Raw genomic sequence first — 27229 nt, forward strand, 5'->3', positions numbered from 1 at the left:
TCAGAATGGAGAGGTTTGATCTTCTTGCAGTCCATGGGACTCTCAAGAATCTCCTCCAGCACCATAATTCAAAAGCATCAATTCTTCGGCGATCAGCCTTCTTTATATTCCAGCTCTCACTTCCATACATCACTACTGGGAAAATACCATGGGCAAAATTGTGGCCAAGTTGTTCTGACGCTCATTATCGTTTAGGCACTGGCAAATTAGACTGTTTGCTTGACTAAAACCCAAAGTGAGTAGTTGTTGTGGTGATGAACCACAAGAGTGAAGTTTTTGATAGTCCAGGCGCTCTTGTGACAATCCTGCAGCACTAGGGGTATTGGACCGGTGTGTGTGTGTGTGTGTGTGTGTGTGTATTTCAGTTTAGGCGAAGCCAAGAGTTAAATGTCCTACGCCAGATCCGTAATTCTGCCGAGGGAAGATTGGCCTCTAGGCGCAACGATGCGTTTGGGACATAGGGTGGTACAGAGAAAATTTGCCAGCTGAATCCTGGCAAGGCCTGATGCGAATGCACCCCCCCCCCCCAATATCCAAGAATGACAGAGCCTGGGGTTTTGGCTCCCTCCTGCCTTTGGGCTGGGCTGGGCAGCTGCTGGGCCAGGGAGTGGGGGCTGTGGGAAGGGGGGGGGAGGGAGGCATTCTGGGACTAATCCCTCTGACATCGGGCCCAACTGGGAGAGCGTAGTCTCTGCTCCCAGAAGCAGCTGCCGGGAGCAGCTGATGGCCATTCTGAGTTTTTGGCCTTCCTGGTTAGAGCGCTGGGGGTTCAAATCCCCCGCTCAGCCAGGAAACTTACTGGGTGACCGTATAATAATAATAATAATAATAATAATAATAATAATAATAATAATTTATTATTTATGCCCCGCCCATCTGGCTGGGTTTCCCCAGCCACTCTGGGCGGCTTCCAATAGAAATATTAAAATACACTTAATTTCTTAAAGATTAAAAGCTTCCCTAAACAGGGCTGCCTTCTTCAGATGTCTTCTAAAAGTCTGCTAGTAGTTCTCTTTGACCTCTGGTGGGAGGGCGTTCCACAGGGCGGGTGCCACTACCGAGAAGGCCCTCTGCCTGGTTCCCTGTAACTCGGGCCAGGCACTCACTCTCAGCCCATCCTACCTCACAGGGTCATCGTGGGGATCAAACGGGGACGAGAACTACGTATGCTGGGGCATTCCAGTGTGACTGTATTATTATTATTATTATTATTATTCCACCTTGAGCTCCTTGGATTAAAAGGCAGGATATAAAGCAAAAGACAGATAGATAACAAACCCGCGGTGTTTTTCGAACGAGGAGAGCGATGGGAAGACATCCCATAACAACAACAACAACAACTCTGGGTGACTTCCAGCAAAGATTAAAATACAATAAAATGTATAGTGCAGGGTATATAAATGGCAGCAAATGCTCCATTAAATGGCCATCGCTGTCTAACATCCCTGAAAACAGATCAAGGCGGAGGCTCAGAACAGAAGGAGGTCTGGACTTGCCCCAGGATGGGAGGCAGGAATTGGAGAGCCCTGTAGGATTTTAGCAGAGATGCTGCCTCCCCCCCCCCCCCGGCATCTTACCAAGACTGAAAGCAAGTTGAAGCTTCTGGCTGATGCTGGGTTTTTTTTGGGGGGGGGGAAATAAGACTCTGAGTGCACCAAACATCTGCTTGCAGCTGGGCTGGCCCCCTCCCTCAGATTCCCACCCCCCATCCCCTGAGACATTCTGCTGCATTTCTGACAGCTTATTTCATTGTTTGTATCTTACCAGCTTGGCAGGCGTCGTGTCACAGACGCAGGGGCCACCCCATTCTCTCTCCCCCCCCCAAAAAAACCCCTTTCTCCCTGCCCCTGGAAAAGACCCAGTCCTTTCCTTCCAGCTGACGATTCAGGTTACCAAACCCGTAGCAAACATATTTGGTTTCTCTCAATTGGCGCTGTCCAATTATTGGACTGTACTGTAATTCAAAAGGGACCCAGGTGGCGCTGTGGGTTAAACCACAGAGCCTAGAGCTTGCCAATCAGAAGGTTGGCGGTTCGAATCCCTGCAACGGGGTGAGCTCCCGTTTCTCGGTCCCTGCTCCTGCCAACCTAGCAGTTCGAAAGCATGTCAAAGTGCAAGTAGATAAATAGGAACCGCTACAGCGGGAAGGTAAACAGCGTTTCTGTGCGCTGCTCTGGTTCGCCAGAAGCGGCTTTGTCATGCTGGCCACATGACCTGGAAGCTGTACGCCGGCTCCCTCGACCAATAATGCGAGATGAGCGCGCAACCCCAGAGTCAGTCACGACTGGACCTAATGGTCAGGGGTCCCTTTACCTTTACCCTTTACTGTAATTCAAAACTAATAAAAATTATTACTTTTTTAAAAAAATTGGGGCTAGCCAAGAGGGGGCAAGAGCAATGGGGGGAGGTTCAAGAAGAGGCTTTTTAGAGGCACAGAACTGGGGGTGGGTGGGATCCTGTGTTGCAAGGGGGTTGGACTGGATGACCCTTGGGGTCCCGTCCAACTCTCCAACTCTATGACCAGTCTTCCAAACTCCGAAAACTTTGCCAGAAGATTTAAGCACTGTTTCCACTCCTTATTGGCCTGAAGACATGTGCTCTATATGATACAATACATCACGGATCTTGACCAATTTTTATTATTGTTTTGGGGTTCATAGTTGATAGCTTGATGACACTAGTGACCCAGTGTGCCGCAGCTGTGGAAAAGGCAAATTCCATGCTAGGGATCTCTCGGAAAAGAATCGAAAACAAGGCTGCCAGTCTCATGATGCTGTTAGATAATCTATGGTGCCGCCACATTTGGAATACTGTGTACGGTTCTGGTTAAAGGTAAAGGTAAAGGGATCCCTGACCATTAGGTCCAGTCGTGACCGACTCTGGGGTTGCGCGCTCATCTCGCATTATTGGCCGAGGGAGCCGGCGTATAGCTTCCAGGTCATGTGGCCAGCATGACTAAGCCGCTTCTGGCGAACCAGAGCAGCACACAGAAACGCCGTTTACCTTCCCGCTGTAGCGGTTCCTATTTATCTACTTGCATTTTGACGTGCTTTCGAACTGCTAGGTTCTGGTTAGCTCACCTCAAAAAGGAGATTGTAGAGTTGGGAAAAGTTCAGGAAAGGGCCACGCAAATAATCAAGGAGGTGGAGGGGACTCCCCTTCGGAATGAAGGCTGAAGTGTTTGGCACTTTTGAGTTTAGAGAAAAGGCAAGTTAGAGAAAAGGCAACATGATTGAAATTTATAAAGTTTATAATTAGGACTGGACGATATCTAACTTTTTACTTTGTGATATATCACCAGCTGAACATCGTGATATAGAGTGGTACCTCAGTTTATGAACTTAATCCGTTCCGGAAGTCCATTCTTAAACCGAAACCATTCTTAAACCGAGGTGCGCTTTCCTGAATGAGGCCTCCCGTCACTGGTGCCCTTCCACTGTTTGGATTCCATTCTTAGACCGAGGTAAAGTTTGCAAACCGGGACACTACTTCTGGTTTTGCAGAGTTCGTAAACTGAATAGTTCGTAAACAGGGCTGTTCTTAAACCGAGGTACCACTATACTGATTTATCACAATATACTGATATATTAAAGGTAGAGGACCCCTGACAGTTAAGTCCAGTCGCGAACGACTCTGGGGTTGCAGTGCTCATCTCGCTTTATTGGCCGAGGGAGCCGACGTTTGTCTGCAGAGTTTTTCCGAGTCATGTGGCCAGCATGACAAAGCCGCTTCTGGCAAACCAGAGCAGCGCACGGAAATGCTGTTTACCTTCCCGACGATTTGTCTACTTGCACTTTGACGTGCTTTCGAACTGCTAGGTTGGCAGGAGCTGGGACCAAGCAATGGGAGCTCACCCCGTCATGGGGATTCAAACCGCCGACCTTCTGATCGGCAAGCCCAAGAGGCTCAGTGGTTTAGACCACGGTGCCACCTGCGTCCCTTACTGATATATTACAATGTCTGAAATAAGGATGGAGCTATGTAGAGGCATCAGCTGGCTTCACGGTCCCCCCCGCCTCGTGATTTTTGCATAGCACACAAATACATAGTGCCAGGTCAAAAACTATGAAACCGATATTACAATATGGACTTCAAACCGGCTTTGGGTAATATATCGAAATGTCACCCAGTCCTACTCATAGTGCTGGACCTCTGGAGCGTACGGGGAAGCTGAATACCGGAAGATTCAGGACAGATAAAATACTTTCAAACTGTGGAACTCCCTGCTGCAGGAGGCAAGGATGGCCACAAACATGGAAGAGGATTGGAGAAATTTGAGGAGGAGAGGGCTATCGATGGCAATGCTTCTGAATCCCAGTTGCTGGAACCCACAGGAAGGGAGGGTGGTCTTGTGTTCCGATCCTGCTTGTGGGTTTCCAATAATAATAATAATAATAATAATAATAATAATAATAATAATACTGTAATATATTTATACCCTGCCCATCTGGCTGGGTTTCCCCAGCCACTCTGGGTGGCTCCCAACCGAATATTGAAAACAAAATACAGCATCAAACCTTAAAAACTTCCCTAAGCAGGGCTGCCTTCAGATGTCTTCTAAAAGTTGTTTATTTCCTTGACGTCCGATGGGAGGGCGTTCCACAGGGAGGGTGCCACCACCGAGAAGGCCCTCTGCCTGGTTCCCTGTAACCTCACTTCTCACAGGGAGGGAACCGCCAGAAGGCCCTCGGAGCTGGACCTCAGATAGAATCATAGATTCCCAGAGTGGCTTAACCGCCAATCTTAGCGCTGGGAATTGTAGCTCTGTGAGGGGGGAACAGGCGTCTCCTAACAGCTCACAGCAACCTTAGAATCATAGAATCATAGAATCATAGAATCATAGAGTTGGAAGAGACCACAAGGGCCATCCAGTCCAACCCCCTGCCAAGCAGGAAACACCATCAAAGCATTCCTGACAGATGGCTGTCAAGCCTCTGCTTAAAGACCTCCAAAGAAGGAGACTCCACCACACTCCTTGGCAGCAAATTCCACTGCCGAACAGCTCTTACTGTCAGGAAGGTCTTCCTAATGTTTAGGTGGAATTTTCTTTCTTGTAGTTTGAATCCGTTGCTCCGTGTCCGCTTCTCTGGAGCAGCAGAAAACAACCTTTCTCCCTCCTCTATATGACATCCTTTTATATATTTGAACATGGTTATCATATCACCCCTTAACCTTCTCTTCTCCAGGCTAAACATACCCAGCTCTCTAAGCCGTTCCTCATAAGGCATCGTTTCCAGGCCTTTGACCATTTTGGTTGCCCTCTTCTGGACACGTTCCAGCTTATCAGTATCCTTCTTGAACTGTGGTGCCCAGAACTGGACACAGTACTCCAGGTGAGGTCTGACCAGAGCAGAATACAGTGGTACTATTACTTCCCTTGATCTAGATGCTATACTCCTATTGATGCAGCCCAGAATTGCATTGGCTTTTTTAGCTGCTGCATCACACTGCTGACTCATGTCAAGTTTGTGGTCTACCAAGACTCCTAGATCCTTTTCACATGTACTGCTCTCAAGCCAGGTGTCTCCTATCCTGTATTTGTGCCTTTCATTTTTTTTGCCCAAGTGTAGTACTTTACATTTCTCCTTGTTAAAATTCATCTTGTTTGCTTTGGCCCAGTTGTCTAATCTGTTAAGGTCATTCTGAAGTGTGATCCTGTCCTCTGGGGTGTTAGCCACCCCTCCCAATTTGGTGTCATCTGCAAACTTGCTCAGGATGCCCTCAAGCCCATCATCCAAGTCATTGATAAAGATGTTGAACAAGACTGGGCCCAAGACAGAACCCTGTGGCACCCCACTAGTCACTACTCTCCAGGATGAGGAGGAGCCATTGATGAGCACCCTTTGGGTTCGGTCAGTAAGCCAGTTACAAATCCACTGAATGGTAGCATTGTCTAGCCCACATTTTACCAGCTTCTTTACAAGAATATCATGGGGCACCTTGTCAAAGGCCTTGCTGAAATCAAGATAGGCTACATCCACAGCGTTCCCTTCATCTACCAGGTTTGTAATTCTGTCAAAAAATGAGATCAGATTAGTCTGACATGACTTATTTTTCAGGAACCCATGCTGACTTTTAGTGATCACAGAGTTTCTTTCTAGGTGCTCACAGACTGTTTGCTTAATGATCTGTTTGCTTAATGACCTTAACAAACTACAGCTCCCAGGGTGCTTTGAGCATTTAAAGCGGCATGATCTGCATGCATGTCTGGTGCAGATGTGGCCTTAAGGGTTGCTGGAAAGCTTCCAAGAGCTTGGATCTGGGTTTTCTCCGGAACCGGGAAATCTGGCTTCCTCTCCTCCGCCACTAACGCTCACACAAGCCTGACTCCCCTGCCCACCTCATAGCTGAAGCCTGAGGTCAACCAGCTGCAACTGGGATAGAAAACTCAGCCATCTCTCCCTGCCTCTGGAGGGATGAGCTCAGTTGCAAGCTGGAAGTGTGTGTGTGTGCGTGTGCGTGTGTGTTTAGACACAAACCACGGGCAGAAAAAATCCCCTCCTTGCTGAAAAAACCCCTGAAATACAAAATTGCTGAAATACAAAATCACATCTTTAGTACAAGACATGGAACATTTGGCTCCTCTTGCCCCCAAACTCTGGGTTTGACCCCTCCGAGGTCCCAGGATGCTTGGAAATGTGTGAAGGTCCCCTTAGGGGGTGATCAATAACTGCTGGGGAAGAGGAGGGAGGGGGAAGCAGTTGCCATGGCAGCAGAGCAGGGATGCAGGGCATCATGTTAACGCAAGCCTTGTGACGTAGAGTGACAAGGCATCTGAAACATGAGATCTGCAATCTTCTGCCTGTTGGATTTATTAAGCCCTCTCTCCCTGCATGTGCTCTGATCCAGGCCACACCATGAATTATTTCCCCCGCACATGGGAACTCTGGCTGGGCCAGGAATATGCACACCCACCCTACAAGAACGCAGCATGCAGGGACACCCAGAACCCCGTCGAGACATTCCGAGATCCTTCCAGATTTGCTGTGAGATTTCACGCTAGGAGATACATCTCAGCTCACCCGCTTAAGAGTTTGCTGGATCAGGCCAATGGCCCATTGAGTTCCATCATCCTCTTCTCACAGGGGCCAACCAGATACCCCAATGGGAAACCCACAAGCAGGATTCAAACACAAGAGCCCTCTCTCCCTTCCTGCAGTTTCCAGAAACTGGGATTCAGAATCATTGCTGCCTCCAATTGTGGCAAGAGAGCACAGTCGCCATGCCTCTCACGATTAGCTTTATCTTCTTTGGCGAGCCCTTGTAGCCGAGTAAGATTGTCTTCCATAAACACAGTTTTTAAAGGAGAGTCCAAACCAGCCTGGTCTCCAATCTCCCCTCCCTTTGATCCAATCAGCGCGAAAATCAAGAAAGAGAAGTTGAAATCTCACCTCTATTAGATTCCATCTGATCTTTCTTGATTGGTTAACGGGGAGGTAAACACTCCACAATCAGATCAGCCCTGTCAGTAATAATAATAATAATAATAATAATAATAATAATAATAATAATAATAATATTTTTATTTATACCCCACCCACTGGCTGGGTTTCCCAGCCACTCTGGGCAGCTTCCAGCAAAAGATTAAAAATACATTAAAACATCATTCATTAAAAACTTCCCTATACGGGGCTGCCTTCTAAATGTCATGTAGTTGTTTATTTCCTTGACAAGTGATGGGAGGGCGTTCCACAGGGCAGGCGCCACCACCAAGAAGGCCCTCTGCCTGGTTCCCTGTAACCTCACTTTTCAAAGGGAGGGAACATCCAGAAGGCCCTCAGTGCTGGACCTCAGTGTCTGGACAGAATGATGGGGGTGGAGACGCTCCTTCAGGTATACTGGGCCAAGGCCGTTTAGGGCTTTCAAGGTCAGCACCAACACTTTGAATTGTGCTCGGAAACGTACTGGGAGCCAATATAGGTCTTTCAGTAGTTGTTATAATGTCTTGGCGGCCACTCCCAGTCACCAGTCTAGCTGCTGCATTAGTTGTGGTTTCCGAGTCACCTTCAAAGGTAGCCCCACATAGAGCGTGTTGCAGTAGAATCATAGAATCGTAGAGTTGGAAGAGACCACAAGGGCCATCCAGTCCAACCCCCTGCCAAGCAGGAAACACCATCAAAGCATTCTTGACATATGCCTGTCAAGCCTCTGCTTAAAGACCTCCAAAGAAGGAGACTCCACCACACTCCTTGGTAGCAAATTCCACCGCCAAACAGCTCTTACTGTCAGGAAGTTCTTCCTAATGTTTAGGTGGAATCTTCTTTCTTATAGTTTGAATCCATTGCTCTGTGTCCGCTTCTCTGGGGCAGCAGAAAACAACCTTTCTCCCTCCTCTATATGACATCCTTTTATATATTTGAACATGGCTATCATATCACCCCTTAACCTTCTCTTCTCCAGGCTAAACATACCCAGCTCCCTAAGCCGTTCTTCATAAGGCATCGTTTCCAGGCCTTTGACCATTTTGGTTGCCCTCTTCTGGACACGTTCCAGCTTGTCAGTATCCTTCTTGAACTGTGGTGCCCAGAACTGGACACATCACTTTCTTCTCAATCACATTGCATGCATCCTGGAACCAGAAAGCCTGACTCCCTGGCTATAGGCCAGGCGATGCTTGATCACTCTTATGTTTCCAAGAACACACAGTCCTCCGGAGGTCACTCCTGTCACCTCCGCCCATCACCTCCAGGACTCTGCCCAGCCTTCATCTCCTCTGCCACCTTCAGCCGATGTGAGGGATGATAAGACAGCAATTGTGCGCTCTCTCTCTCTCTCTCTCTCTCTCTCTCTCTCTCTCTCTCTCTCTCTCTCTCTCTCTCTCTCTCTCTCTCCTCTCCCCCCAAGTCCCCGCAAGACCCCTGGAGGCAGCTGATCGTGTGGGGAGCCTGCTTCTCCACCATCTCCTGCTGCAAACATCTGCAGCCCATTTCCTCCCTGGGTGTGATCCAACCGTATTTTCCATGTCCATCACGCCGAGTGGCCTGGCGCCAGCTCCCTTTCCCTTTGCAAAGGGGGTGCGTGTGCGTCTCTTCTCCCCCTTTCAGAGGAAACAGGCAGACACCCCAGGGGTTTTTTTTGGGGGGGGAGGAGGGTTTGCACGTGCTAATTCATGTCAACGGTTGCCTTGTATTCACCCAATGAAGCTGAATGCTGGAGGATTCAGGACAAAGCCAAGGAAGTCTTTCTCCACGCGGCGCATAGTTAACCTGCGGAACTCACTGCCCTGGAGGGGGTGATGGCCACCAGCCCAGATGGCTTTAAAAGAGGACTGGACAGATTCATGGAGGAGGAGGAGGCTATCGATGGCCAATAGCTGCAAGGGCCATGCTTTGCCCTCCACAGTCGGAGGAAGCGACGCTTCTGAGTCCCAATTGCTGGACACCCCAGGAGGGGAGACCCTGCTTGTGGCTTCCCATAATGGGCACCTGAGAACAGGGTGCTGGGCTAGATGGACCCCTGGCCTGATCCGGCAGAATCCTGATGTTTCTAAGTTCTTTGGAGCTGACAATAAACAAACAAATTGCAGGACCTCATGGGCTCCTACCACCTCCGGTGACCAGAGACAGCAATTGTCCCCCCGGTCCCTGGCCTTCTGTTAAATCAGGGTTAAACCCTACTTGTAAAATCCTGCAGGAACAGGATCCAAAAAATCCTTGCAGTTGGATCAGGCCAAAGTGGGGCCCATCCGGTCCAAGATCCTGTTTCCACCAGGGCCAACTTCTTGCGTCTAGAAAGCTGATGAGCAGGATATGAGTTTCTTCTTCTTCTTCTTCTTCTTCTTCTTCTTCTTCTTCTTCTTCTTCTTCGATCCCTCGTAGCCGAGTAAGATTGTCTTCCATAAACATGGTTTTAAAAATGAGTCCGTAAGTGACTGTGGAGGCCAATTCTGGATCCACACGTCCTTCCACAGTGGGGACATACGTAGGTTTCTGTGCGGGAGTTGACCACAGTGTGGGTTTGCCAAGTGTGCCTTCCTCTTAGCATGTTTCTCCCTTGCGTCCTGAGTTCGAGTGTCTTCAAAGCCCATGACACGTTTGGTAAAGGCTTTCTCCAACTGGAGCGCTCGCAGGCCAGTGTTTCCCACTTGTCGGTGTTCATACTACATTTTCTTAGATTCACCTTGAGACAGTCTTTAAACCTCCTTTGTTGACCGCCAGCATCACGCTTTCCATTTTTAAGTTCGGAATAGAGTAGTTGCTTTGGAAGACGATCATCGGGCACCCTCACAACTTGACCACACCAGCGTTGTCCCCCTTGTGATTCCCAGAAACTAACTGCCTCTGAGATTGGAGGCAGAAGAGCGCAGCCATCATGTCTGGTAGTCACATAGTCTCCGTAAATTTGTCTAATCTTCTTTCAGGATCATTGCTGCCCCTTACGGGGGCAGGGGCAAACCTTGGGGGTCTCAAATTCCAGGGGTGTCCCACCCGAAGCCAAAATTCATTGCCCCCCTGCCTCTCACCTTCCATTCTATATCATAGCTGCGCCACCCCCTGTGCCCCCCCGGCTCTGCACCCGCTATGATCGAACCTTCCACTCTGCTAAATCCGCCTCGGGTAGGAGCAAGTTCCATCCTTAAAAAAGAGAACTTTCTCTTATCTGTCCTTGCAACATTCAGCTTTGTTCGATGTCTGCGAGTTCTGGTGTCACAAGAGAGGGAGGAAACTGTCCTCTGTTCGCCAGGTGTAATATTATACACCTCCACCATGCGCCTTTAATCGCCTTTCCCCCAAATGACATCAACTATTATTGTTAATGTATCAGGGGCTCATGCGTGCCAAGGAAAAGGACAAGAAAGGGTTCGTTTCGGTGTGCTGTTTAATTGGGGTATGTTTTGTTCTGCAGCTGCGGCGCTTGTGAGAATGAGTCAGCAAGCATGTGAGAATGACTCAGCGCCATCTGCAGTGCAATAATAATAATAATAATAATAATAATAATAATAATAATAATATTTAAATGTTGGTTTGTTTAAGACATAGTCTTTATGCTATAAGGCAGGCTTCCTCAACCTCGGCCCTCCAGATGTTTTGAGACTACAATTCCCATCATCCCTGACCACTGGTCCTGCTAGCTAGGGATCATGGGAGTTGTAGGCCAAAAACATCTGGAGGGCCGAGGTTGAGGAAGCCTGCTATAAGGAGACTGTGTCTGTAATTGCAAGCACCTGAAACTGCATAATACTCTCAGTAAAGCAACAGATTCTTCTCTGTTCTTTTGGCGCACTCTCCTGGCATGAGTTTGGGAACTCTGCACATGCCCCCAACTATTATTATTATTATTATTATTATTATTATTATTATTATTATCCCCTGTGTCATTTTCCAGTCCCCTCAAAAATCCGGTATTTTCATTCACGCCTAGAGGGATCTCCTCTCTATTTTTTTGAATTGGAAAACTGCTGACATTCAAAATAAATAAATGGTAGTTGTTTTCCTCTTTGACATCTATTGGGAGGGCGTTCCACAGGGTGGGTGCCACTACCAAGAAGGCCCTCTGCCTGGTTCCCTGCAACTTGGCTTATCGCAATGAGGGAACCGTCAGAAGGCCCTCGGTACTGGACCTCAGTGTCCGGGCAGAATGATGGAGGTGGAGACGCTCCTTCAGGTATACTGGACCGAGGCCATTTAGGGCTTTAAAGGTCAGAACCAACACTTTGAACTGTGCTTGGAAACGTACTGGGAGCCAATACAGGTCTTTCAAGATCGGTGTTATGTGGTCTCAGCGGCCGCTCCCAGTCACCAGTCTAGCTGTCGCATTCTGGTTTAGTTGTAGTTTCCGGGTCACCTTCAAAGGTAGCCCCACGTAGAGCGCATTGCAGTAGTCCAAGCGGGAGATAACCAGAGCATGCACCACTCTGGCTAGACAGTCTGCAGGCAGGTAGGGTCTTAGCCTGCGTACCAGATGGAGCTGGTAGACAATACAGTAGTACAAATTACAATAATTTCATGGACTAAGTCAAAGAGCAGGATTTATGTTGTGATGTTTGGGTGAAGCGAGTCATACAAATTTCATACCCTCCAACATTTCTCCAATGAAAATAGGGACGTGCTATTCAATAAAAAAACATTTAAAAACTCCTCACGCAGGGCTGTCTTCAGATGGCTCGGGAGTCGGATAACTCCAACATTCCTCCAATGAAAATAGGGACGTCCTAAGGAAAAGCAGGACATGCCGGGGTCAAATCAGAAACCAGAATGGCTTCTGTAAATCTGGGACCACCCCTGGAAAATGGGACACTTGGAGGGTCTGAAACAGGGAGGCAAAGCCTTGACATCGCTGCCCCCAATAAAGGATGGGTGAAATGGACTGTTTTATAGCAGATAGGAGTTGTGAAAGAGTCATTTGAACATTGCTCTTTGCTGGACAACTTCCCAGAGCGCTCCTTGTCCTTTGAAGCCCCGTTTCTAAAGACTTAGAAATAATTGCACGAGGATCTAAGTCAAGGGTAGGCAAACTAAGGCCCGGGGGCCAGATCCGGCCCAATCACCTTCTCAATCCGGCCCGCGGACGGTCCGTGAATCAGCGTGTTCTTACATGAGTAGAATGTGTCCTTTTATTTAAAATGCATCTCTGGGTTATTTGTGGTACATAGGAATTCATTCATTATTATTTTTATTCCAAAATATAGTCTGGCCCCCCACAAGGTCTGAGGGACAGTGGACCGGCCCCCTGCTGAAAAAGTTTGCTGACCCCGATCTAAGTTACCTGCAGTTTGCCAGGCAGATCGAGGGTGAATTGTAGGAGTCCCAGATTTGGTTGCCAGGAGAGTGTGCTGGAGAACAGAGCGTGCTAATTTTCATGTGCCTCCTTTCAAAAGGAGCGGGAGTCAATGGACACTTGAATTCTCATCCCTTAGACTTGAAGGTGGGGCCGGAAAGTGCGAAGGGCAGCTTCTCTTGGAGTTCGGAGGCAGATCAGACCTGGGGGCAGGAAGAGGGTTCCTTTGCCAGGTTCGCTCAGGCTGCTTGGAGTGTTGCAGGAGTAGGTCCTGCGGAAATAATATCCGCACAAAAGAAATACTGAATCTGGTGGCTGAACTAGGAAGTCTCCATCTGAAGGATATTAGGAGCGAAACCAAACCTTGAACAGATTTGAAATCTGGCAACAATGTTGCTGAACCTGAACTTGACATCTGAAAAAGAAGTTACTGGGTTTTTGTTTTGTTTAAAGAAACTAGTACAGTGGTACCTCTAGTTACGAATTTAATGCGTTCCGAACGCACATTCGTAAGTTGAAAAAAATTGTAAGTCGAATCCCATAGGAATAATAATAATCCAACTGCGGACACGGAGCAATGGATTCAAACTACAAGAAAGAAGATTCCACCTAAAGATTAGGAAGAACTTCCTGACAGTAAGAGCTGTTCGGCAGTGGAATTTGCTGCCAAGAAGTGTGGTGGAGTCTCCTTCTTTGGAGGTCTTTAAGCAGAGGCTTGACCGGCATATGTCAAGAATGCTTTGATGGTTTGCTTTGATGGTTGCCGCTTGCAGCTTTGCCATAATGGGCATCTGGTTAGCCACTGTGAGAACAGGAAGTTGGACTAGATGGGCTCTCCTTTGAACCGATCCAACGAGTTCATCTGACGTTCTTATTTTGTGGGTTGATGCATAATGTGTGGGTGTGTGCCTTAAGGTCACAGGGGCCGTGCAGACTAGAGGATCTTTGGGGATCCCACCCAGGGCAGCAATTCTGCTTGAATGAATGAACGAATCTTTATTTGCACCACCCATTTGCCATAGCAATAAAACAACAATACAATATACAAAGAACAGAAATAAAAAGAAAGAAGATTCCACCTAAACATTAGGAAGAACTTCCTGACAGTAAGAGCTGTTCGGCAGTGGAATTTGCTGCCAAGGAGTGTGGTGGAGTCTCCTTCCTTGGAGGTCTTTAAGCGGAGGCTTGACAGCCATATGTCAAGAATGCTTTGATGGTGTTTCCTGCTTGGCAGGGGGTTGGACTGGATGGCCCTTGTGGTCTCTTCCAACTCTAGGATTCTATGATCCACCTGAATGCGTCCATCGCAATGCATTGCCACAGCTTATGTTTGTTATGAAGCAGATGAGAGATTGCTAAGGAAATGGAAAGCTGCCTTGCCCTCCGTACTGAGTGTTTATGGAAAGACTGAGCTCGGAGGGAAAGGGTTCGGCACTGTATTGCATTGTTGATCCCAGGAACGGCTTGAAAATGTGTCAGAGATTCCTAGGGCGGGGGGGGGGGGGGCGGGATTTCCCTGTAACCTTTTCACACACACCCCAAACCTCGGCCTTCCTGCCGCACATAGCAACCCAACGCACACACGAAACCTGTTCCCAACCTTTCCTTCCTTAGGAACGTTAAGATCTGGAGGGCTTCCCAAAGGTCATCCGCTCCAGCCCCTGTCGTTAGGAAGAGCCAGGGAGCAATGCACTTCTCTCTGATTTAATTTGATTTGTAGAAGTGTCAGCCTGCCACAAATCCACGCCATATAGCAAGGCGGTGTCTACGTGATAAAACACAATACGCCACAGACGCAGTGGAAAGTGAGAATCAAAACAACACTTTTGTAAGCTTGTCTATAAGAGGGACACATTGCCAGCTTTGCAACATTCCGATTCTGGCCAGCAAAAGCTGTTTCCTTCCTTTTAACCTTTCCTCCCCCCCCCAAGTTCTGTGTAACTTGAAAACTCGCCTGCTGCATTTGGGGCCTCCTGGAGGCAATCCTAGAATAAGTGCTTTTTTTCTTTTAAAAAAATGTTTTGGGGGTACTCTCATTTTCCTACTCATATTGAAATGCTGCCCCTCAATGAGGCCAAACTTAGACTCACAAAATGTTTATGGGTATGCGTACCCCTGCGTATCCCCAGAAAAAGCACTGCCTAGAATTGTAGAGTTGGAAGGGACCCCAGGGGTCATCAAGTCCAACCCCCTGCAGTGCAGGAATCTCAGCTAAAGCATCCATGACGGAGGGCCATCCAAACTCAGCATAAAAACCTCCAAGGCAGGAGAGTCCACCACCTGTCGAGGGAGACTATTCCACTCTTGAACAGCTCTTACTGCCAGAAAGTTCTTCCTGATGTTGAGTCAGAATCTCCTTTCCTGTAACTTGAAGCCGTGGGTTCGAGTCCTGCTCTCTGAAGCAGGAGAAAACAAGTTCCATTATTATTGAGAATTATGGGTTCAGTATAGTCTGAAAGGAGTCAGATTTCATAGATCTGTAGAGTTGGAAGGGACCCCAAAAGTTATCGAGCCGAACTGTAGAATTACTCTACAGATATTAAAACAAACCACGCAGAGTGCTCCTTGCCTTGTTGCTAACCCTTTCCCTCTCTGCCTTTCCTCCCAACAGACAGCAAGGCCATCGTGGACGGGAACCTGAAGCTGATTTTGGGCTTGATTTGGACCCTGATCCTGCACTATTCCATCTCGATGCCCATGTGGGAAGACGAGGACGAGGAGGATGCCAAGAAGCAGACTCCTAAACAGCGGCTGCTGGGCTGGATCCAGAACAAGGTCCCTCAGCTGCCCATCACCAACTTCAACCGCGACTGGCAGGACGGCAAGGCATTGGGCGCCCTGGTGGACAACTGTGCTCCTGGTGAGTAGGAATAAACCGCCGGATGGGGACTCGGGCTGTTGGCGTTCCTCATGCCTGGGTCCCTGGGTGGACTACAAATCCCATCGTACTTGACCTGCGGTCTAAGCTGCGGCTGTGGATGATGGGAGTTGTAGTCCACCCACACCAGGGTGATTACTCAGGAGCAAAGAACGCTACTTACCTTGGTAATGTCTGTGTTGGCTGCCAGCAGCTCTCCAGGGGTTTCAGATAGGAGATGTTCCCAGCCCTGCCTGGAGATTGAGACTTCGGCATGCCAAGCAGGTGTTCTGTGCCCACCGAGCTGCAGCCCTTGCCCGCTGGCTGGAAACATGTGTACCGGTTCAGAAATGGCCCCCTTCTGCTTTCTCCCCTACATTGATGCAAATTACAGTGGTACCTTGGTTCTCAAACTTAATCCGTTCCAGAATTCCTCTCCAAAACCAAAGCGTTCCAAAACCAGGGCTCACTTTCCCATAGAAAGTAATGCAAACTGGATTAATCCGTTCCAGACTTTTAAAAACAATACATTGCAAAAGCAGACAGACCTCAGCATAACACTCAAAACGGAAGTGTGGCACTCAAACCAGAGCACATTCGACTTCCGAAAAAATGTTCGCCAACCAGAACACTTACTTTTGGGTTTGCAGTGTTTGGGTTCCAAGTTGTTTGAGTACCAAGGCGTTTGAGAACCAGGGTACCACTCTACTAGAGTCATAGGAAGGGAGCCCCAGGGGTCATCCAGTCCAACCCCCTGTGATTCAAGACTCTTGGCTAATGCACACCCATCTCTAACATGGTTACAGTGGGGCTGTGCTTTTAGTCCTGCTCCTGAGGTGCCACGTTGTCTGTGTCCCGCCCCCCCGCCCCCCGTGGAGTGAGGGTGGATGTCCTCCACCCTCACTCCACGGGTGGAGGGCGGACATTAGGAAGAACTTCCTGACAGTAAGAGCTGTTCGGCAGTGGAATTTGCTACCAAGGAGTGTGGTGGAGTCTCCTTCTTTGGAGGTCTTTAAGCAGAGGCTCGACAGGCATATGTCAAGAATGCATTGATGGTGTTTCCTGCTTGGCAGGGGGTTGGACTGGATGGCCCTTGTGGTCTCTTCGAACTCTATGATTCTATGATTCTACTAGTCTCATTCAGCCCGTTAAGAAAACGGGCGCTAGAGGTGTGATGGGGCCGCGGCCTTCCCTCCCTTTCTGCGCTCAGCCGTGGGGCGCGCCGGGAACGCAGTTAAACAAAGCGCTCTCCCGTCATGTCCCGCGCCGAGTGCAGAGAGGGAGGGAAGGCTGCAGCCCCGCCGCTCCTCCCACGGGCCACATAGGGTTGTCAGGAGGAGGAGGCGGCGGACCAAGATGGTGGCATCGGACTCCGGGGCCGCGGCCCGCGGCGGTGGGGGGAGCCAGACGGGCTCCCGCCGCCACGGCCCCGGAGCCCAATGCCGCCATCTTGGTCCGCCGCCGCAGGGGAACGGGAGGCAGAGCATTGGGGGGGGGGGGGAGAGCGTGTGTGTGTGTGTGTGTGTGTGTGTGTGTGTGTGTACGTCCCGCCTCTTCGTCCAGTCCCTGTGTCCGTGGGGCACATGTGCATTAGCGCGGACACAGGGACACAGGGACTGGACGCAGAGACACAAGGGCTTTATTATATAGGATGATTCTATGTCTGCATGTAGGTGCCCGGGGAGAAGTCACGTGACCTCAGAGGCGGGGCTAAAACCTTTGCACCAGGATTGCCGAATTAGGATTATTTATGTTGCGGTCTTGGAGTCCTCCAGCTGCCGAGCGCTGGCCGGCGACTGTTGGGAGTTGTAGTTCTGAAAAGCTGGAGGGCGCCCGGTTGAGAAAAATCCGCCTTCTCCCATGTCTCCTCTTGGGCTGGTTTTGCTGCCGAACTCACCTCCTCTTCCAGGACTCATCAGCCTAAACACACTCTCTCAGATTTATGGCTGGGGGGGGGGAGGGAATCTACCCTCGGCTCAGGAAAAGCAAGCCAAATTTGGGCAAACTCGGAGGCCTGGACGGATATGCTTGGCAGTGGGAGTCCTTGGCTTGTTTGTGGGTTACATATCTTGCTGTGTATGTGGGTCTGAAGTGGCCTGGAGCCTCCCTAATGTTCAGAATTTAAATCCCCCCTCCTTTTTTTTTAAAAAAAAGCATCTGTGGAATTAAGGCAAGATTTCTCCGCAGGCAAACCTTGCTTAGCATCACCGATGTGGTTTTTTTTGAGCCACAGATCTCATTGCCACAGATACGGCTTGCTCACGCTGCTCCCCCGCCATGCGCTGTCACGCCGTGGAGTTGTGGTGCAGCGCTGCACCCTAATAATGATGATGATAAAAAAAATGCTGCCTATCTGACTGGCTTGCCATAAACACATACAGCACACATTTAAAGTGCATGGTTTTGCCCAAAGAATCAGTTCAGTTCAGTTTTTATTACAGCAAAAGTCAGTGATACAGAATAACATCTAACTATAGACCAATTAGGGACCCAGGTGGCGCTGTGGGTTAAACCCCTGAGCCTAGGGCTTGCCGATCAGAAGGTCGGCGGTTCGAATCCCTGCAACGGGGCGAGCTCCCGTTGCTCGGTCCCAGCTCCTGCCAACCTAGCAGTTCGAAAGCACGTCAAAGTGCAAGAAGATAAATAGGGACCGCTCCGGCGGGAAGGTAAACGGCGTTTCCGTGCGCTGCTCTGGTTTGCCAGAAGCAGCTTTGTCATGCTGGCCACATGACCCGGAAGCTGTCTGCGGACAAACGCCGGCTCCCTCGGCCTATAGAGCGAGAGGAGCGCCGCAACCCCAGAGTCGGACACGACTGGACCTGATGGTTAGGGGTCCCTTTACCTTTATAGACCAATTAGTCTTCTGAATGTGATCTGCAAACTATATACAAAACATCTGTGCCTAAAATTGTGTGAATGGTTGGACCATAATGATTTACTAGAAATTGAACAAGCTAGCTTTACATCTGGACGTTCCACTATTGATCACTGCTTAGTGTTAGATTATTTTATCTATAAATACGTGAAACATTGGAAAAAGTCATTGTATGCAGCCTTTGTGGACCTAAAGGCAGCATTTGATTCTGTGTCTAGGGGTAGGCTTTGGGCTAAATTGGCCAACGTGGGTATTAACAGAAGGCTATTACTTCTGATGATTAAGCTTCATGAAAATAATACCCTTCAGATAAGAGTTGCACAGGATGGCAGACTTTCTAGAGAAATCCCAGTTCAAAGAGGGGTTAGACAAGGATGTTTACTAGCTCCTTTTTTATTCAACATCTATGTTAATTCTCTGATCACATGCTGTCATGAAATTGATACCCACCCTCCTGTGTTCTCTAGTGGTAGAAAAGTACCAATTCTAATGTATGCGGATGACGCTGTTCTTCTCTCTCCCAAAGAATCATGGGAGCTGTAGTTTGCTAAGGGTGCTTGGAGCCCTGTGGGGTAAAAACTACAGTTCCCATGATTCTTTTTTTGGGGGGGGGGAGTTATGTGCTTTCGACAGTGGGGTAGTGCTTAGCAGGCATGGCCAAACTTGGCCCTCCAGATGTTTGGGGACTACAATTCCCATCATCCCTGACCACTGGTCCTGTTAGCTAGGGATGATGGGAGTTGTAGTCCCAAAACATCTGGAGGGCCGAGTTTGGCCATGCCTGGCTGAGAGTGTCAGACCAGGACCTGGGAGACCGGGGTTCGGATCCATGCCCAGTCATGAAGTTCAGTGGGGGATCTTGGGCCAGTCCCTGCCTCTTCGCCCAGCCTACCTCGCAGGATTGTTGTAGGGATAAAATGAGGAGGGGGAGAACCACGCACGCCGCCTTGAGCTCCGTAGAGAAAAAGGTGGGCTACGAATGCCATAAAATGTATGTTGGACGCGCTTAAAATATGCGGCATGGATCTGACCCAGCGGGCAGTGAGCCTGCTGTCAAAGAAACTACAGGGCTTAAGTGGCTGTCTTGTGGAGGTCTACTCAGAAGTAAGCCCCGCTGAGTTCATGACAGTTTGGCCCCAAGTAAATGGGGAGCAGGATTGCGGCCAAGTTAGTGGGACTTACATCTGAGTAGACACTTCTAGGATTGTTGCATTCTCAAAGGAGAGGTGCCTTTGCCAGAGAGCGACTTCCCCCCTCTGACAGGCAAAGGGACTGATTACATTGATGCTTAAGGAAATGGCACTCCACACACGGGCAGAGGCACTCTTGTCCTGGACAGATTGTAGGGCCGAATCCTGCTGCCGTTAAAATATTGGCGGGGGTGGGTGCTTGTAAGGTGCAATGAGTCCAGGTTCGAATTAAATGGAGATGGGGTGGGGGATACCCACCTGTCCCGTCCCCCCCTGAAGGCCTTTAGAGTAGACCCCACTCCCAAGAGCTTTCATTTCCTGCCTTGCAGGGGGTTGGACTAGATGACCCCCAGGGGTTCCACCCTCCCACTTTGAGAATCATGTGGTTCCTTGGCACTCGCATCTTTGGCAAGGTGGGAGGGTCGAGTGATGGACAGCTGAGCGCTGGGGCTGCCTCCCCCCCCCGGTCTGGCTGCCAAGTCAAGTTGTGCCGGGGAGTTTACCTTAACAGAAGCCGCAGCAGCCAGGCCTTATATGTCGATAGCTTCCCTCTGGGTCTGCCCCCTTCCCTGCCGCCTCCCCCCCCACCTTAGTTCTTGGCATACTTTCTCTCCTTCTCTGGGGATCCCCCCAGGCAGGCGTTGCCGCTCGGCTCTTGCAAATGTTTGGCAAGCCATCTCAAGCATGAACCTCTCTGCGGTGCTCAAGAAAGCCTCCTCCTCTCAGGGCTAGTGGCAGAATTGCTGTGCCCGGCAACTGGCGGAATCGTAGAGTTGGGGGGGGACCCCCAGTGGTCATTCAGTCCAACCCCCGGCAATGGTGGCACTCTGCTGTTCAGCGCAGCTGCCGTGCGTCACTCCAGAAAAAGTCGTGTCAGGAGAAGCGGATATGTGTGTGTGTGTGTATAATTAAATTTTCTATTTTACAATTTAGAATATTCATTTAAACCTTCTTCTCTTTCCATAGTTCATTTTGCATAGCATAAATCCCCACATATTTTATATAAACTAGACCAGGGGCCAGCATTTTTTTCAGCAGGGGGCCAGTCCACTGTCCCTCAGACCTTGTGGGGGGCCGGACTATATTTTGAAGGGGAAAGAAGAACGAATTCCTATGCCCCACAAATAACCCAGAGATGCATTTTAAATAAAAGCACACATTCTACTCATGTGTAAACATGCTGATTCCCAGACTGTCCGCGGGCCGGATTGAGAAGGCGATTGGGCCGGATCCGGCCCCCGGGCCTTAGTTTGCCTACCCATGAACTAAACCATTAAATATTCCAATATTACTTCCCTCTAAACTTATCTACACTGTTGAATTTCTCTTAATGCTGTCCACGTTTTCAAGTGTACACAGTTTCCCCCCTATATTCAATAAACATTTTCCAATCTTCTTTAAATGAATGTTCTTCTTGTTAAGTCCGCAAGCTGCCGCATATTCCATCAGTTTAAGTTGCCATTCTTTGGGACTTTGCTCGTTTTCCCTTTTTAGAGGAGAAATGGTCTTAGACCAGGCCACACATCATGGGCACGCCTGGCCCAAATCTTCAGGGTGTCCGGAGGCTTTTAGCCCTTGCGTCAAGGAAGCGCCCTCATATGGACTAGGAACTTCAGACCGCCAGCAGCTCTCTAAGGCAGGCCAGGGAGCTGCTTTTGGCTTGAGGGCCGTGTTCCTACTTAAGCAACCTTTCGGGGGCCACGTGTAGGGGGGAGGGGGGGTCCGGAAGCAAAAGTGGAGCAGTGAGTGTGACTCTTCATTTTGTACCTTCTGCATTTCCACCTGTCTGCATCTCTCCGTCCAAACAAGCGAAAGGTGTGGTAGCACCTTGAGGGCCTATCCTGGCTGAGCAAAACCATTCCGAGAAGGGGCAGAGCAGGGTCATTAAGCCCGGGGGGGGCTGGGGAGAGTCCCAGGGCCAGAGAGAGAGAGAGCAGGCCTTTGGGGGACTAGATGGCCTTTGGGGGTCCCTCCTGTGACATCATTCCCGGGGTCTGTTCCACGAAGGCCGGCCTCTTGCTCCCTTCTCTGCTGCAGGAGGATGAGCCCCACAAGGGCAAACAGGGCACTGCCCCACCAGTCACAGAATCGTGGAATTGGAATTGGAAGGGACCCCCGGGGGTCATCTAGTCCAACCCCCTTCAATGCAGGAATCTCAACTAAAACATACATGGCAGGTGGCCATGCAACCCCTGCTTAACGCAGGCATCCCCAAACTGCGGCCCTCCAGATGTTTTGGCCTACAACTCCCATGATCCCTAGCTAACAGGACCAGTGGTCGGGGAAGATGGGAACTGTAGTCCAAAACATCTGGAGGGCCAAAGTTTGGGGGTGCCTGGCTTAAAGCCTGCCAGCTTCCTTCTCCTCCGTCTTGCCCTTGCGCAACTTAGCAGAGAAGAAGCGGGAGGCAATGCCAGGGTGTGTTGGCTCCGCCTTCGACTGGCTCTGGCTCTGCCCACTCTTGGACCCCAACCATGGGCACCTGCCGCTGAGTCTTATCCAGTTCCGTGTCTTATTTCTCCCCTTTGCACTCCTTTCCTCAATCCAGTTCCGGTTCTTCTCGGCTTGCAACAAACCCTGGAGTGGATCCAGTTCCTTTCCGGTTGGATCGGGCAAGCTGTGCCAAGGGTGGCCACAATGCCCCTATTGTCTCTGGCTCTCCTGGCAGGCGCCCCCAAGGCCGGCGCTGCCCGTCTGACCCTGTCTTTATCTCTCCTTCCCACAGGCCTGTGCCCGGACTGGGAGACTTGGGATCCTAACCAGCCCGTGGAGAATGCCCGCGAGGCGATGCAGCAGGCAGACGACTGGCTGGGTGTGCCCCAGGTACTAGCTTGGCCCAAAAACGGGGCTTCCGAAGGGCTGAGCTCTCTGGACCAAAGCCACCCTTTCCCCCTCTGCCTTTAAAACTTGTCCGGTGGGCCGGTAATCCAACCGGCGAAGCCTCTTTTCGTGCTTTGCCTGTTGGATTTCCGCCCGTTGCTCCACGTGGGAGGAAAACCGCTGGTGGGGAAAAAAGGGGTGTTATTCCTCTCCGGAGCCCCACCTATTAACGTGGCATTGCTCCTCCTCTTTGCAGGTGATCGCCCCCGAAGAGATCGTGGACCCCAATGTGGACGAGCACTCGGTGATGACGTACCTGTCTCAGTTCCCCAAAGCCAAGCTGAAGCCCGGGGCTCCCCTGCGCTCTAAGCTGCTGAACCCCAAGAAAGCCAAGGCCTACGGCCCAGGTAAGTAGCCCTGGCAGAAGAAGCAGAGGGGCCAAGCGGTCAAGAGGGCAATGGCCAAGGGAATTAATTGCTCTCCTCTCCACCCAGCTCCCACATGACCAGGAAAAGGCCTGCCTAATACACTGGTGCCTCGCTTAACGAATGCCCTGCTTAACGAAATTTCTGCGTAAGGAAAGGATTTTTCGAGCGGAGGTTGCCTCGCTAGACGAATGCGTTTTACGAAAAATTCGTCTAGCGAATCGCGGTTCCCCATAGGAATGCATTGAAATTCAATTAATGCGTTCCTATGGGCAAAAAAAAGTCAAAAAAAATTCAGTGCATTCCTATGGGATTCGCTAGACGAATTTTTCGCTATAAGAAAAGACCCGTGGAACGAATTAATTTCGTCTAGCGAGGCACCACTGTAATAATAATAATAATAATATATTATTATTATTATTATTATTATTATTATTATTATTATTATTATTATTATTATTATTTATACCCCACCCATCTCGCTGGGTTTTCCCAGCCACTCTGGGAGGCTTCCAACAAAATATTAAAATACAATAGTCTGTTAAACATTAAAAGCTTCCCTAAACAGGGTTGCCTTCAAATGTCTTCTTTAAGAAAGGGATCAATCCAGATCAATCCACTAGAGAAGCCTTCTGTGTTCTGGAGTCTTATTTCCATTTCATAGAATCATAGAATGGGACCCCCGAGGGTTATCCAAACCAACCTGCTGCAATGCAGGAGTCACAACTATAGAATCCCTGAAGGGAGTAATTCAGTCATGTACCAAGGCAGGGTTTACAAATGCAAAGTGAATTAAAGGGCTGTGTTGCCGGAAGGCAAACAAACAAACAAACAACCCCCCCCCCCCCGTTTTAAAATAAACATTAGATGGGGAAGTCCGTTGAAAAGCATGGGATGAGTGAATTGCTGAGGAAAGCGGTTAAAGAGCCCACAAGCTAATCTGGATCATAGAATTGCAGATTCGTAGAGTTAGGTGGGACCCCCCAAAGGTCCTGGAGTCCAACCCCCCCCCCGATGCAGGAATCTCAACTGAAGCATCTGAGCTGATGAACGCTCGCCGTCTGATTTGATAAGCAGATCCGGCAAAAGGCTTAACAGAGACCGGGCGGAATCAAAGTTCCGGGAGCTTTGCTCAAGCAGACTGGGATGGATTCTTGATCATTCGTGAAGGAGGGGGTTGGAACAGTTTTTACGATTCTATGAGCATTCAGAAAAGGGGAAAAATAATAATAATTATGAGAACTGGGGAACTGGAAAGGGACGTGTTCCATCTGCTGTATCTCGGCTAACTCCTCTCTGATGTTCCTCGCAGGGATCGAGCCCCACGGTAACACGGTGCTGAAACCAGCCCATTTCGCAGTGGAAACGATTGAGGCAGGATTGGGAGAGGTGCTGGTGTACATCGAAGACCCGGAAGGACACACAGAAGAGGTACTGGGCTCTGCAGCCTTCTGCCCTCCTGAAAGCCCCGAGTTTGGTGGGATCCTGCGCCTGATCAAACTGAAACGGGAGGCTCTACAGGCAAAAGACGCGGCTGGAAATCCAAGTCTCCCCACCTCCTGCATTACCAAGCAAGGATGGGGAGCATGCAGCCCTCCAGCTGTTTTTTTTATATATTAATTTTCCCATGAAAACAAAGAGTTAAACAGAGATAGATTAAAACATACATGAACATAAGCATGAACACATATCCAACTATCCACTTCTTGGGGATATCTTCCTAAGTAACAAAAATATTTGGCCTTTGTTCTGCCGAACTCAGCTTCCCCATCCCCCCTACTTTGGTTTTATTTATCAAATTCTTACATCTCTCGCTCTTCTAAGTCCAAACTTAATTTGCTTAAATATACTTCATCAGCATCCGAATAAACTCAGTTGTTACGGATGCATGTGTTACCACATATCTGTGAGTGTTTTTAAGGTTTTACAATACGTGTTAAGATATTACGAAAATTTACACCACTCCTTTTGGGTTTTCTGATCTTTTTGTTCTCTTACCCTTCCAGTTAACTTAGCCAAGTCTATATACCAGGCACCCCCAAACTTTGGCCCTCCAGATGTTTTGGACTACAATTCCCATCTTCCCTGACCACTGGTCCTGTTAGCTAGGGATCATGGGAGTTGTAGGCCAAAACATCTGGAGGGCCGCAGTTTGGGGATGCCTGCTATATACTGTACTCTATCATTTTGCGTCTCCAATCTTCAATTGATGGAATCTCTGGTGTCTTCCATCGCCGTGCCAGTAGCATTCTGGCTGCTGTGGTGGCATACATAAATATTCTTATGTCATCCTTTTTTTATTTCATTTCCAATTAAACCCAACAAGAATAACTCTGGCTTCTTCGGGAATGTATATTTTAGCAACTTTTTCAGGACTACAACCCCCATAATCCTTTGCCATTTCCCACGCCAGAGTCTAGCAACAAACGGAAGGCCCTGTATTGCGGGACACCGCAGTAGGGACAAGGGCGAGGGTGGGTCTTCCTAGGAAATAATGTCTCCTGCTTTCGTTCCTCATCCACCCAGGCCAAAGTGGTCGCCAACAACGACAAGAACCGGACGTATTCTGTCTCCTATGTGCCGAAAGTGGCTGGCTTGCATAAGGTGAGAGACCCTCCTCGTCTGTAAGCATGGAATCAGAGAAGTGTAGAGCTGGAAAGGACCCCCGGTAGAATAATAATAATAATAATAATAAATTATTATTATTATTTGACCCAGGTGGCACTGTGGTTAAACCACTGAGCCTAGGGCTTGCTGATCAGAAGGTCGGCGGTTCGAATCCCTGTGACGGGGTGAGCTCCCGTTGCTCGGTCCCAGCTCCTGCCAACCTAGCAGTTCGAAAGCACGTCAAAATGCAAGTAGATAAATAGGAACCGCTACAGCGGGAAGGTAAACGGCGTTTCCATGTGCTGTTCTGGCTTGCCAGAAGTGGCTTTGTCATGCTGGCCACATGACCTGGAAGCTGTACGCCGGCTCCCTCGGCCAATAATGCGAGATGAGCACGCAACCCCAGAGTCGGTCACGACTGGACCTAATGGTCAGGGGTCCCTTTACCTTTACCTAATATATTATTTATACCTCGCCCATCTGGCTGGGTTTCCCCAGGGCGGCTATCAACAGAATATTAAAAACAGAAATAAAACTTCAAACATTAAAAGCTTCCCTAAACAGGGCTGCCTTCAGATGTCTTCTAAAAGTCAGATAGTTGTTTCTTTCCTTGACATCTGATGGGAAGGCTTTCCACAGGGCAGGTGCCACCACCGAGAAGGCCCTCTGCCTGGTTCCCTGTAACCTCACTTCTCGCAGGGAGGGAACCGCCAGAAGGCCCTCGGAGCTGGACCTCAGTGTCCGGGCAGAACGATGGGGTGGAGATGCTCCTTCAGGTATACTGGACCGAGGCTGTTTAGGGCTTTAAAGGTCAGCACCAACACTTTGAATTGTGCTCGGAAACGTACTGGGAGCCAATGTAGGTCTTTCAGGACCGGTGTTAGGAGGTCTCGGCGGCCACTCCTAGTCACCAGTCTGGCTACCCCATTCTGGATTAGTTGTAGTTTCCGGGTCACCTTCAAAGGTAGCCCCATGTAGAGTGCATGGCAGTAGTCCAAGCGGGAGATAACCAGAGCATGCACCACTCTGGCAAGACAGTCCACGGGCAGATAGGGTCTCATCCTGCATTCCAGATGGAGCTGATAGACAGCCGTCCTGGACACAGAATTGACCTGCACCTCCATGGACAGCTGTGAGTCCAAAATGACTCTCAGGCTGCGCACCTGGTCCTTCAGGGGCACAGTTACCCCATTCAGGACCAGGGAATCCTCCACACCTGCCCGCCCCCTGTCCCCCCAAAACAGTACTTCTGTCTTGTCAGGATTCAACCTCAGTCTGTTAGCCGCCACCCATCCTCCAACAGCCTCCAGGCCACTCACACAGGACCTTCACTGCCTTCACTGGTTCTGATTTAAAAGAGATGTCCAACCCTTCGCAATGCAGGAATCTTCCCTCGCAGGAGCGTTGTTCCAACCTTTGATCATTCTGCCCCTTTCTGACCCTTTGCCAGGGTGTGCCAGTCCAGGCTGGTTCCCTCCCCATACCAAAAAAATCACCCTCTTCCCCCCACTGCTTTCCTGCTCTCCTAGGTCACGGTGCTCTTTGCCGGGCAGAATATCGACAAGAGCCCCTTCGAAGTCAACGTGGGCATGGCCCTGGGGGATGCCAACAAGGTGACGGCCCGGGGGCCAGGCCTGGAGCCCGTGGGCAACGTGGCTCACAAGCCCACCTACTTTGACATCTACACGGCAGGTAAGTGGCCAGGCAGATGCCCCTGAGCCCGACTGAGTGCCCCCAG

The 27229-nt window shown here is 49.6% G+C and overlaps 1 protein-coding gene and 1 long non-coding RNA gene across 5 annotated transcripts in view; both read left to right on the forward strand.

The window, feature by feature from the left end:
• Positions 1 to 27229, forward strand: part of FLNC (filamin C) — a 126676-nt gene that overhangs the window by 18681 nt on the left and 80766 nt on the right. For all 4 annotated transcript variants that reach the window (XM_060279264.1, XM_060279265.1, XM_035128538.2 and 1 more), the window contains exons 2-7: positions 15329 to 15577; positions 22365 to 22462; positions 22716 to 22866; positions 24197 to 24315; positions 25411 to 25488; positions 27021 to 27183. In XM_060279264.1, coding sequence (XP_060135247.1) covers positions 15329 to 15577; positions 22365 to 22462; positions 22716 to 22866; positions 24197 to 24315; positions 25411 to 25488; positions 27021 to 27183 — 858 coding nt within the window. The remainder of the gene's footprint in view (positions 1 to 15328; positions 15578 to 22364; positions 22463 to 22715; positions 22867 to 24196; positions 24316 to 25410; positions 25489 to 27020; positions 27184 to 27229) is intronic.
• LOC132592707 (uncharacterized) lies at positions 2129 to 3098 on the forward strand. Its single transcript, XR_009558235.1, has 2 exons — positions 2129 to 2819; positions 3065 to 3098. It is a non-coding gene; the product is annotated as an uncharacterized LOC132592707 (long non-coding RNA).

This window comes from Zootoca vivipara, chromosome 10 (genome assembly GCF_963506605.1).
Source record: "Zootoca vivipara chromosome 10, rZooViv1.1, whole genome shotgun sequence".
NCBI lineage: Eukaryota > Metazoa > Chordata > Lepidosauria > Squamata > Lacertidae > Zootoca > Zootoca vivipara.